Source organism: Lethenteron reissneri, chromosome 15 (genome assembly GCF_015708825.2).
Source record: "Lethenteron reissneri isolate LAM-NWPU_2019-01 chromosome 15, ASM1570882v1, whole genome shotgun sequence".
Classification (NCBI taxonomy): domain Eukaryota; kingdom Metazoa; phylum Chordata; class Hyperoartia; order Petromyzontiformes; family Petromyzontidae; genus Lethenteron; species Lethenteron reissneri.
The window spans coordinates 9,911,669-9,923,582 of record NC_083793.1 but is presented as its reverse complement, the minus strand read 5'-3'; the positions used below and the strand labels follow the sequence as shown (position 1 = coordinate 9,923,582).

The following is an 11,914-nucleotide window of genomic DNA, read 5'->3' as shown; positions in this document are numbered from 1 at the left end:
TGGGATCAATGGTCACACGAGGCAGGACATTGCCAGGTCACGGACACACGTGGCGGCCTTCCCATGCGCAAACAGAGGCTCGCAAACACAGCTTCCTCCCCCCGTATCTCTCGACGTGACTGACAGCCGCATCGGCCTCAAATATTTGCGTAGAGCGACTCGCAGGTGCGCGCGCGCGCGTGCGTGCGTGCAACTACACAACGGCGCGACTATATAACGGCTAGAGTCGGGCACATCTCTCTCACACACTGCACCGTGGGTGGGTACACACACACACAGCTAGGGTGCAAAAAGTACTCAACAAGCCTGGGTTATTGTCTGTCTCGTAAGTGACTGCGTCATGCAACCTCCAACCATGCAGCACACACGCGCGCTGCTACTGCTCGTGCTGCTGCCCCTGCTGTTGTCGTATGTTGACGCCTGTGCTGTCGATGCTCCCCCGGAGAGCGAGAGACGGGACTGTTACCCGGAGTCCGGGGCCAGCCAAGGCGGGTGCGAGGCGAAGGGATGCATCTGGTGCGAGGCTCAGATCCAGGTGAGAGGAGTTGATGGAGTGGGGTGGGGGTGCGTGAGTGGGATGGGTGAGGTGGGAGGGTGTCGGTGGAGAGCGGTGGTGCAGCGGTTAGCGCGCTGAGCTACGAACCCGCCAACGAGGTCGATTCCCGCTCGCGGCCAGCAACACCGGTGATAATCGTCTGAACCGGTCTTGGGCCTCCCCAATGTCGACTCAGCCTAAAATTAGTCCCCGGTGGTGCGCCCCTTTCATGGGTCGGTGGGTTGGGTAAAGATTTGTGAAACGACGTCTGGACTGCGAGGTAGCCAGTATTTGGAGTACAGCAAGTGTGTTCGTGAATCCATCTCGGCAAAGTATTAAGTGTTGCCCCGTGTCATCCGTGGTGGGTTCTCTCCGGGTTCTCCGGTTACCCGTGTGAAGCCAAACTCTTATCAATAATATTGGCCAAAATTCCAATGCAGCAGCACCCTCCTGAAACCGAGGCTTTTCTAAGTTGAATATATTATACAATCGGTATTCTCGTTAGTCAATGGGATATGAATCCATAGGGCATGTGGACAGATAAGCTGCCGGGCCCATGTGTATTTTACCCATGGTATTTTATGAGCATTTCTCAGTTATCGAAAAGAACTGACTCATTATTTGCTATTGTACGAGTTGGGCAAATTATTTCCCAGAAATATTTATGAGTGAGATTTTCTGGAAAAAATACTTCTGAGTCAAAGGTCAGCACCACGGCTTTACTAACCAACCAAATGAATCAATAATTCAGAAACATATCAAATGTTAAATTCAAAATACTCATTGTAATTTTAAAGTTATATATATTTTATTAACAAAAATTTTGCTATTCTATATCCACTCAGCCCAAACTCTGATGTCGGAGATTTCAGGCCAGCCTTTGAAAGCAGAAATTGGCCCAGAGAATTCCAGTCATCAGCGCAAAAATTACTGCAAAAAGTGGCCCCCAAAACAAGCAGTGGGGATTGACTAAAAACATGGAAACGTGGTGCCGGAATGGGTAAGGGTGGTGGGGCAACATGAGTTTGAACTCGAGCCCTGTGGCTCTTGGAAACGAGATAACACAGAACCAGGCAAAGCTGCACCCCGCCCTGAGCAGATCCCTTTTATGTGGGCCGAGAAGATCGCTTTTCCAAGGGCGCTACCCGCTTTTAACCGAGCTAACCCCCAGCAATGGATGTTAGCAGTTAAATACTTCTCACTGAATGTTTTAAACGGTTCCTGTTCGACTGGAGTATGTGGCACGTAAATAGTATCCAGAGCCAGTGAGGTCACCATTACCCAGACACAGCCACAAAAAGTATGCCCTGGTAACCGTATGCCACTCGATTAAGCCTGATCCAAAGCAATCTGGCGCGATGGGGCCACGATGTTAACTACCTCGGCCGATATGTAGGAGCTCGTCGGTTCAGTTTCAACCATTACGCCTGTATATTTGGAGTTTGCGTCTCTCTCCCCGTGGTCACGTGGATTTTTCTCCGGGTGTTTCCCCCCACATTTAGGAATATGCGTTTAGAGTATTTTGGCTGCTATAAATTTCCACATAATAAGCCATGTCGTTGAGCTATCATTTGTGTCCAGGTCGCTTTGGAAAAAGAGCTATATGGTGGCCGTTACCTATTAAAAAAAAGTAATTTTAGTGTTGCACACTCGAAATTAAGGACGTGGGCAGGTGCTTCAAATCGACTGCAAACACATTTATTGCGATAATCTGTAAAATGCACCAGCATGTGCATCACACACATCAATTCTCAACCGAGTCGGCATTAACCACGTGACTGGTGTACAGGTCAGGCTACTCAATAACCCCGCCAGCCGCCTGCAGGCCCGATCCAGTATCGCATGCTGGTGTACACACGTGCATTGATGTAATGCACAGCACATAAGGACCTTCACAAACCACACTTTACTCCATTGCTACACGAGGAAATCATTAAAAGAGTGGTCCATTCCTAATGTGCAACATTAGTTTATGTTCAACTGTAACAGATTCGTGGTGGAAGAGTGTAAGTATACTTTTGAGCACTGCCATTGTCCTGGGTTCGAGTCTCGACAGCTGCCTGTGATTAAACCGCGTCCTCAAGTGCGGTGAGATGAATTGTCTCAGCCTGCTCACCAAATGACTGCACAAAAAACATCCATCGCATTAAATGTGGTTGTTCGCTCAAATTTTTTTGACTAAATTCCAGGCCTGGGAATTTAAACATCCGGTTTGACCACCGTCAACGTTACCTCACTCTCAGATGCAGAATTGAGCGACAAGGTGTTGCCCTCGACTCGCCCAGAGGTCACTTGAAGGGAATCTCAGAAGTAGCTCTGTGATATCCGCTTCTGTGGGCCGTTCTCCAACACAAAGCTTTGCAGCGCTTCTTTGACAGATTCCAGACATTCTAGATTTGAAGTTTTCGTGACTGCAGGGATCCATACTCTTTGGTTCTTTCGGTAAAGGCACGTAGGTGAAAATAAAGTACAAATAAAAATAACTAAATCACGACGTTTCGAAGGCAACACAAGCTTCCATCATCAGGTGGAACAACCCCAGTAAAAAAAAATTGAACAAAGATTTTCAGACTCCTGGTCGGGGACTTCTTATCTCCCTCTCTCTCTCTCTGCGATCGCAAGGGCACACCTTGGTGCTTCTTCCCCGACGGAAAGGAGGAGGTGATCAAGCCGTGTGCGCAGTACGCGGACTGGGAGCGTCGCGACTGCCACCCGGAGCCCGGCTCCAGCGAGGAGAAGTGCCTCTCCAAGGGCTGCTGCTGGTCTCCGGCATCAACGCAGGGCGCCCCGTGGTGCTTCTACGGAGACGCGGGAGCAGCGCCACCTCCCTCGGGAGGAGGGGATGACAACGTGAGGGGGGACAAGGAATATGCATGATGATGATAGCCATACAACTGTCATTCGGTGATCTTCATTGCTAGGTCCGTTGGGCCACCGGCGGCCCTCTGGTGGCCCTTAGTGCGGCCCCCGACAAATACACCACCCTGCCACCTCCCCCCCCCGTGGCAGCTGTCCTTGTGCGTCACAAAGGTGACGCAGCACCTGGCCTGCAATGGGACATTCGTCTGCCGTTCTGGGGCACTGTCTAATTTTTTTCAAATAAACATGGAAACATCGTCACATTTGACCGTGACGCCGGCACACAATAACTTACTCGTTCCGACGGAGGCCTCTCGTCGTAGCAAGCATACCTCGACATTGGCATTACGCTCCTTTCCAACCCTTGGGTGGCAAGCTTGAAAAAGATGCTTGCCCGGCACCGTGACCACTCACTCTGCTCCAAATAACCACCCCTCCGCCCCCGGCACTCTCTCCACAACCCTAACCCTGTGTCTCCCCCCTTCCTTCCATCCCTCCCAGATGTGTCAGACGGTCATCCCAGAACTGGACCGCATCGACTGCTCCCCCAACACGCCCGTGACCCAGGGCTCGTGCGAGGCTTCGGGCTGCGTGTGGTGCCCCGCGCAGGTGCGGACAGGAGGTGGATGGGGGAGGAGGATGGGGGGGGCAGTGAGCATAGAGAGAGCGAGTATTTGTACATTATTGTTGTTTATTTAAACTAAAACTCTAAACTATATTTTATTTTACCGGGTAAGACCCACTGAGCTATAGGGCTCTTTTCAGAAGCGACCTTGCCACAAATGATATACGGAGTGGCTTCTCGTGTGGACATTTATAGCAGCAGCCAAACACTCCAAAACGCATGTTTCGAAATGTTGCTGAGCACAGGCCCCCAAAGGCACAACACGTCAAGCGACCAGCAACAGGCAGCACGACCAAAGTTGTAAGAGCCCTAGGAGTGCAGCACGCTTTTTTAATTGAGCGAGGTGTTTTTTTTGTACACCAGCTTGTAGAGGTAAACGACGACGATGATGATGATGGGAGTAGGGGATTTCCAAAGTGGAGCAGTGCGAGGAAAGAAGCAGAAGGAGAAGTGCGGTGACCTGTGGTGTGGGTGAGAGTGTGAGAGTAGGTGTGGTTGTGAGCTGCAGTGATGGCAAATGAGTGGGTGAGTGTGAGAGTGGGTCTTGCTGTGATCTGCAGTGATGGCAAACGAGTGGGTGAGTGTGACAGTGGGTCTTGTTGTGAGCTGCAGTGATGGCAAATGAGTGGGTGAGTGTGAGAGTGGGTCTTGCTGTGATCTGCAGTGATGGCAAACGAGTGGGTGAGTGTGAGAGTGGGTCTTGTTGTGAGCTGCAGTGATGGCAAACGAGTGGGTGAGTGTGAGAGTGTTGTGAGCTGCAGTGATGACAAATGAGTGGGTGAGTGTGACAGTGGGTCTTGTTGTGAGCTGCAGTGATGGCAAACGAGTGGGTGAGTGTGACAGTGGGTCTTGTTGTGAGCTGCAGTGATGGCAAATGAGTGGGTGAGTGTGAGAGTGGGTCTTGCTGTGATCTGCAGTGATGGCAAACGAGTGGGTGAGTGTGAGAGTGGGTCTTGTTGTGAGCTGCAGTGATGGCAAACGAGTGGGTGAGTGTGAGAGTGTTGTGAGCTGCAGTGATGACAAATGAGTGGGTGAGTGTGACAGTGGGTCTTGTTGTGAGCTGCAGTGATGGCAAACGAGTGGGTGAGTGTGACAGTGGGTCTTGTTGTGATCTGCAGTGATGGCAAATGAGTGGGTGAGTGTGAGAGTGGGTCTTGCTGTGATCTGCAGTGATGGCAAACGAGTGGGTGAGTGTGACAGTGGGTCTTGTTGTGATCTGCAGTGATGGCAAACGAGTGGGTGAGTGTGAGAGTGGGTCTTGTTGTGATCTGCAGTGATGGCAAACGAGTGGGTGAGTGTGACAGTGGGTCTTGTTGTGATCTGCAGTGATGGCAAACGAGTGGGTGAGTGTGAGAGTGGGTCTTGCTGTGATCTGCAGTGATGGCAAACGAGTGGGTGAGTGTGACAGTGGGTCTTGTTGTGATCTGCAGTGATGGCAAACGAGTGGGTGAGTGTGAGAGTGGGTCTTGTTGTGATCTGCAGTGATGGCAAATGAGTGGGTGAGTGTGACAGTGGGTCTTGTTGTGAGCTGCAGTGATGGCAAACGAGTGGGTGAGTGTGACAGTGGGTCTTGTTGTGATCTGCAGTGATGGAAAATGAGTGGGTGAGTGTGACAGTGGGTCTTGTTGTGATCTGCAGTGATGGCAAATGAGTGGGTGAGTGTGAGAGTGGGTCTTGTTGTGAGCTGCAGTGATGGCAAACGAGTGGGTGAGTGTGACAGTGGGTCTTGTTGTGAGCTGCAGTGATGGCAAATGAGTGAGTGAGTGTGACAGTGGGTCTTGTTGTGAGCTGCAGTGATGGCAAACGAGTGGGTGAGATTGACAGTGGGTCTTGCTGTGATCTGCAGTGATGGCAAATGAGTGGGTGAGTGTGACAGTGGGTCTTGTTGTGATCTGCAGTGATGGCAAACGAGTGGGTGAGTGTGACAGTGGGTCTTGTTGTGATCTGCAGTGATGGCAAATGAGTGGGTGAGTGTGACAGTGGGTCTTGTTGTGATCTGCAGTGATGGCAAATGAGTGGGTGAGTGTGAAAGTGGGTCTTGTTGTGAGCTGCAGTGATGGCAAATGAGTGGGTGAGTGTGAGAGTGGGTCTTGTTGTGAGCTGCAGTGATGGCAAACGAGTGGGTGAGTGTGACAGTGGGTCTTGTTGTGATCTGCAGTGATGGCAAACGAGTGGGTGAGTGTGAGAGTGGGTCTTGTTGTGAGCTGCAGTGATGGCAAACGAGTGGGTGAGTGTGAGAGTGGGTCTTGTTGTGAGCTGCAGTGATGGCAAACGAGTGGGTGAGTGTGACAGTGGGTCTTGTTGTGAGCTGCAGTGATGGCAAACGAGTGGGTGAGTGTGACAGTGGGTCTTGTTGTGAGCTGCAGTGATGGCAAACGAGTGGGTGAGTGTGACAGTGGGTCTTGTTGTGATCTGCAGTGATGGCAAACGAGTGGGTGAGTGTGTGAGTGGGTCTTGTTGTGAGCTGCAGTGATGGCAAACGAGTGGGTGAGTGTGAGAGTGGGTCTTGTTGTGAGCTGCAGTGATGGCAAACGAGTGGGTGAGTGTGACAGTGGGTCTTGTTGTGAGCTGCAGTGATGGCAAACGAGTGGGTGAGTGTGAGAGTGGGTCTTGCTGTGATCTGCAGTGATGGCAAACGAGTGGGTGAGTGTGACAGTGGGTCTTGTTGTGATCTGCAGTGATGGCAAACGAGTGGGTGAGTGTGAGAGTGGGTCTTGTTGTGATCTGCAGTGATGGCAAATGAGTGGGTGAGTGTGACAGTGGGTCTTGTTGTGAGCTGCAGTGATGGCAAACGAGTGGGTGAGTGTGACAGTGGGTCTTGTTGTGATCTGCAGTGATGGAAAATGAGTGGGTGAGTGTGACAGTGGGTCTTGTTGTGATCTGCAGTGATGGCAAATGAGTGGGTGAGTGTGAGAGTGGGTCTTGTTGTGAGCTGCAGTGATGGCAAACGAGTGGGTGAGTGTGACAGTGGGTCTTGTTGTGAGCTGCAGTGATGGCAAATGAGTGAGTGAGTGTGACAGTGGGTCTTGTTGTGAGCTGAAGTGATGGCAAACGAGTGGGTGAGTGTGACAGTGGGTCTTGCTGTGATCTGCAGTGATGGCAAATGAGTGGGTGAGTGTGACAGTGGGTCTTGTTGTGATCTGCAGTGATGGCAAACGAGTGGGTGAGTGTGACAGTGGGTCTTGTTGTGATCTGCAGTGATGGCAAATGAGTGGGTGAGTGTGACAGTGGGTCTTGTTGTGATCTGCAGTGATGGCAAATGAGTGGGTGAGTGTGAAAGTGGGTCTTGTTGTGAGCTGCAGTGATGGCAAATGAGTGGGTGAGTGTGAGAGTGGATCTTGTTGTGACCTGCAGTGATGGCAAATGAGTGGGTGAGTGTGAGAGTGGGTCTTGCTGTGATCTGCAGTGATGGCAAACGAGTGGGTGAGTGTGAGAGTGGGTCTTGTTGTGAGCTGCAGTGATGGCAAACGAGTGGGTGAGTGTGACAGTGGGTCTTGTTGTGATCTGCAGTGATGGCAAACGAGTGGGTGAGTGTGAGAGTGGGTCTTGTTGTGAGCTGCAGTGATGGCAAACGAGTGGGTGAGTGTGAGAGTGGGTCTTGTTGTGAGCTGCAGTGATGGCAAACGAGTGGGTGAGTGTGACAGTGGGTCTTGTTGTGAGCTGCAGTGATGGCAAACGAGTGGGTGAGTGTGACCGTGGATCTTGTTGTGAGCTGCAGTGATGGAAAATGAGTGGGTGAGTGTGACAGTGGGTCTTGTTGTGATCTGCAGTGATGGCAAACGAGTGGGTGAGTGTGACAGTGGGTCTTGTTGTGATCTGCAGTGATGGCAAATGAGTGGGTGAGTGTGACAGTGGGTCTTGTTGTGATCTGCAGTGATGGCAAACGAGTGGGTGAGTGTGACAGTGGGTCTTGTTGTGATCTGCAGTGATGGCAAACGAGTGGGTGAGTGTGACAGTGGGTCTTGTTGTGATCTGCAGTGATGGCAAATGAGTGGGTGAGTGTGACAGTGGGTCTTGTTGTGATCTGCAGTGATGGCAAATGAGTGGGTGAGTGTGAAAGTGGGTCTTGTTGTGAGCTGCAGTGATGGCAAATGAGTGGGTGAGTGTGAGAGTGGGTCTTGTTGTGACCTGCAGTGATGGCAAATGAGTGGGTGAGTGTGAGAGTGGGTCTTGCTGTGATCTGCAGTGATGGCAAACGAGTGGGTGAGTGTGAGAGTGGGTCTTGTTGTGAGCTGCAGTGATGGCAAACGAGTGGGTGAGTGTGACAGTGGGTCTTGTTGTGATCTGCAGTGATGGCAAACGAGTGGGTGAGTGTGAGAGTGGGTCTTGTTGTGAGCTGCAGTGATGGCAAACGAGTGGGTGAGTGTGAGAGTGGGTCTTGTTGTGAGCTGCAGTGATGGCAAACGAGTGAGTGAGTGTGACAGTGGGTCTTGTTGTGAGCTGCAGTGATGGCAAACGAGTGGGTGAGTGTGACAGTGGATCTTGTTGTGAGCTGCAGTGATGGAAAATGAGTGGGTGAGTGTGACAGTGGGTCTTGTTGTGATCTGCAGTGATGGCAAACGAGTGGGTGAGTGTGACAGTGGGTCTTGTTGTGATCTGCAGTGATGGCAAATGAGTGGGTGAGTGTGACAGTGGGTCTTGTTGTGATCTGCAGTGATGGCAAACGAGTGGGTGAGTGTGACAGTGGGTCTTGTTGTGAGCTGCAGTGATGGAAAATGAGTGGGTGAGTGTGAGAGTGGGTCTTGTTGTGAGCTGCAGTGATGGCAAACGAGTGGGTGAGTGTGACATTGGGTCTTGTTGTGAGCTGCAGTGGGGTGGCTTTATTCAGTTGGGGGTGAGATGAAATGGTCCGGGGTGAACCACGACCACAGCATGGGTGGAGGAATCAATGAGTGAATTACTAGGAACCATGGTAGTAGTAGTAGCAATAGAAGAGTAATAAGGAGACGACTGATCACCTGTGAGTGAGTGGCTGGAGTGAATCACTGAGCGCTGAATCATTAGGGATGAAGCCAGGATTTATATTTCTAGATATTTTCCGGGACGCTGCTCGGCTGGATTGGAGTAGGGATTCTGTATCCATGTTCAACTTCTTTCGAACGGTACATCGGCGGAAGGCACTACCACTAGAGAATCAGGTCCCCACATTCTACGCAATATTAATATAATGTTCTGAACAGGTTTTTAAAGCAATTATTTGGGAAAATCAAGGCAGGCCCGACCCTAAGAGACAAATACGGCTTGAGCGTGGTGCTGGCCACCCACCCCCTCGCTAATAGCACTTGTCCCAACTGTGTGTGAAGGCTATGCGGGCCATCTTTTGTCCTTGTGTCCCGTGGTACAGATGTCTGGCTACGACATTCCCTGGTGCTTCTTCAACCAGACGGAATTCCCAGGGGCAGAAGAGGCAGCGGCGCGTGTGGACTGCATGCCCGAGGGGGGCAGCGACCCCGCCAAGGTGCCGCGAACACGCAGCGTGCAGGCGGTGCAACTGCGCCGGGGGGGTGAAGAGTGGGGGGTAGAAAGAGGACAGCTTTTGCATATCCGTGAGGAGTGGTGGCGCAGTGGTTAGAGCACTGCGCTACCAACCCGTGTTCGATTCCTTCTCACGAGCAAGAACAGTGGCGGATATTTCAACCGGTCCTGGGCTTCCACTAGGTCGACTCAGCCTTAAAATGATTGCGTGGTGCGCAGTGTGCAGGCGGTGCCACTGCGCAGGGGGACAAAGAGATAGAAGCGGGACAGCTTTTGAGTTGATATTGTACATATGCAGGGAGCGGTGGCGCAGTGGTTAGGCCACTGCGCTACAGCACCAAGCCGTGTTCATTCCCGCTCACGGCCAACAACAATGAGTACCTAGTGCGGTGGATAAACCTCAGCACTGCGGAGACAAAGGCGGCCGGGCGTTGTTCTCGCCACCTTCCCACTTGCGTGACATGCGCGGGCCTTTCCATAGGTGCTCGCTCTCAGCACTTGCCCCGACAGTCTGCTATGGATATACGGGGGATCTTTGTCTTTGGGTGTTTACGTGTGCAGTTAATTGTGATCGTGCTGTAATCAGTCTCAAAATAATCTGCCGGAGCCAACGCGCGCTACAGGGAATGTAATTATTTAACATCGATTCATGTTATTATTGCTCCAATTTCTATTCGCTTCATTGCTTGTACTGTACTTTGTTTTGTATATATGCGTTGTTGGTGGTAGTGTAAATTCGTGCACACGTGCACAAGGCCAGATAAGGTCGTGCACACGTACGCACACGTGTGTTGATGTGGGCATTCGTGCACGCGAGATGATATACAGGGTATCCGAAAATGAATATATACCAACAACAAAATGTAATCGTTACATTGTTATTCAAGATACTGACATACATTTGATATGAATATCTGCGTTAGAGGTATTAACTTTTAGTTTGCTGTGGATATTGAAGTGTGGTACTTTCCGTCTCAGGAGGAACTCCTCTTTCTCATATAAGGGGCCGTCCATAAATGACGTCACGCACCTGGGGGGGGGGGGAAGGTCAGACATTTGTGACGATGTGTGACAAGGGGGGGGGGGGGGTTGAGAAATGTGACATCACATCAACAGTGCGCAACTTTAAATAAATATAGACAACACGTTCTACTTAGTTTTCTCCTACAACATCAGAGTGCAGCGCCACATTAAATACGCATGTTTTATTTGGGGGGTGGGGCAGAGCTTTGTGACGTCATATTTGCGGGGTGGTCTGACTTTTTGCGACGTCGTGTGACGAAGGGGGGGGGGGGTCAAAAATCGTCCAAAATCGCGTGACGTCATTTATGGACGGCCCCTAATGTCAGATCCGCTCCTTCACCCGACTTAACCACATTAAAAAAAATTATCTCCACGTTTTTTTCTTCTCAAGTAAAGTCTTCCACTTGCAAACCAAGAGGTACCTTGAAGAACTTAAACATCGTATTGTTTGTTGGCGCTGCTGCTGTAGGAACGTCCATCCCTTCAGCTGTGTTGGGAAAAAAATTCCCAAGCCTTCGAACGCCGAATTAGATCGACCGTGGTGAATGATTGACGACACGTAGACGTTTATTAGTAACTCGCATTTTGCCCGTCCAAGGACGGGTGTTTTTGCAGTAAATCTGAAACTTGCAAGCGAAAAGCAGCCCGCGACGTGATATATTCATTGCATCAATGCGTGTGCAATTTGTAAGGGCGCGGTGACACAGACTTATTTCATTTTAAGGTTATAATCCCTTGTTGATCATGACGTCCTTTTTACTTTGATGTCTCAACAGCGTGACGGAGATCACGTGACGTGAGGGTTCTGCCTTTGTAGTGAGGGTTGTAAGTTGACGCTGAGGAGGGGGGAGGAGGCGCTTCGCCCCCCCCCCCCCATGTGGAGTGACGTCACCCGCTAATTATTATTAATGAAGGAGGGGTGTCCATTTGGAGGATGGCACCTGGTCATGATTATTAATGAGGGGGGCTGTTCGATGTGGAGTGACGTCCCCGCTCATGATTATTAATGAGGGGGGGTTCTCCATGCGGAGTGACGTCACCCGCTCATGATTATGAATGAGGAGTGGGGGGGTGTCCATTTGGAGGACGTTCATGAATATTAATTAGGGTGATCTGGAGGACGTCACCTGCTCATGAATATTAACGAGGGGGGCTGGTCGACGTGGTGTGACGTCACGAGCGTTAAGGACATTCCCGGGTGATTATCGTAGGTATTCGAGAATATCTAATCAGTACCATAAAAAAATGTTCAATAAACTTAAACGTGTAATCTTCTTGGTTCTTTCGGTAAAGTCACGTAGAAGGGAAATAATAAAATAATAAAAATAAAACATAAAATATATTTTTTTCCCTTCTACGTGACTTTACCGAAAGAACCAAGAAGATGAATCCCTGCA

General features: G+C 50.6%; 1 protein-coding gene across 1 annotated transcript in view; it reads left to right on the top strand.

Annotated features, from left to right (window-relative positions):
* The first annotated feature begins 230 nt into the window (after positions 1-230).
* LOC133342682 (lysosomal alpha-glucosidase-like) overlaps positions 231-11,914 on the top strand; it is a 56,786-nt gene continuing 45,102 nt past the window's right edge. Inside the window, exons 1-4 of the mRNA XM_061552004.1 lie at positions 231-535; positions 3,158-3,385; positions 3,896-4,003; positions 9,364-9,477. Coding sequence (XP_061407988.1) covers positions 341-535; positions 3,158-3,385; positions 3,896-4,003; positions 9,364-9,477 — 645 coding nt within the window. The 5' untranslated portion in view covers positions 231-340. The remainder of the gene's footprint in view (positions 536-3,157; positions 3,386-3,895; positions 4,004-9,363; positions 9,478-11,914) is intronic.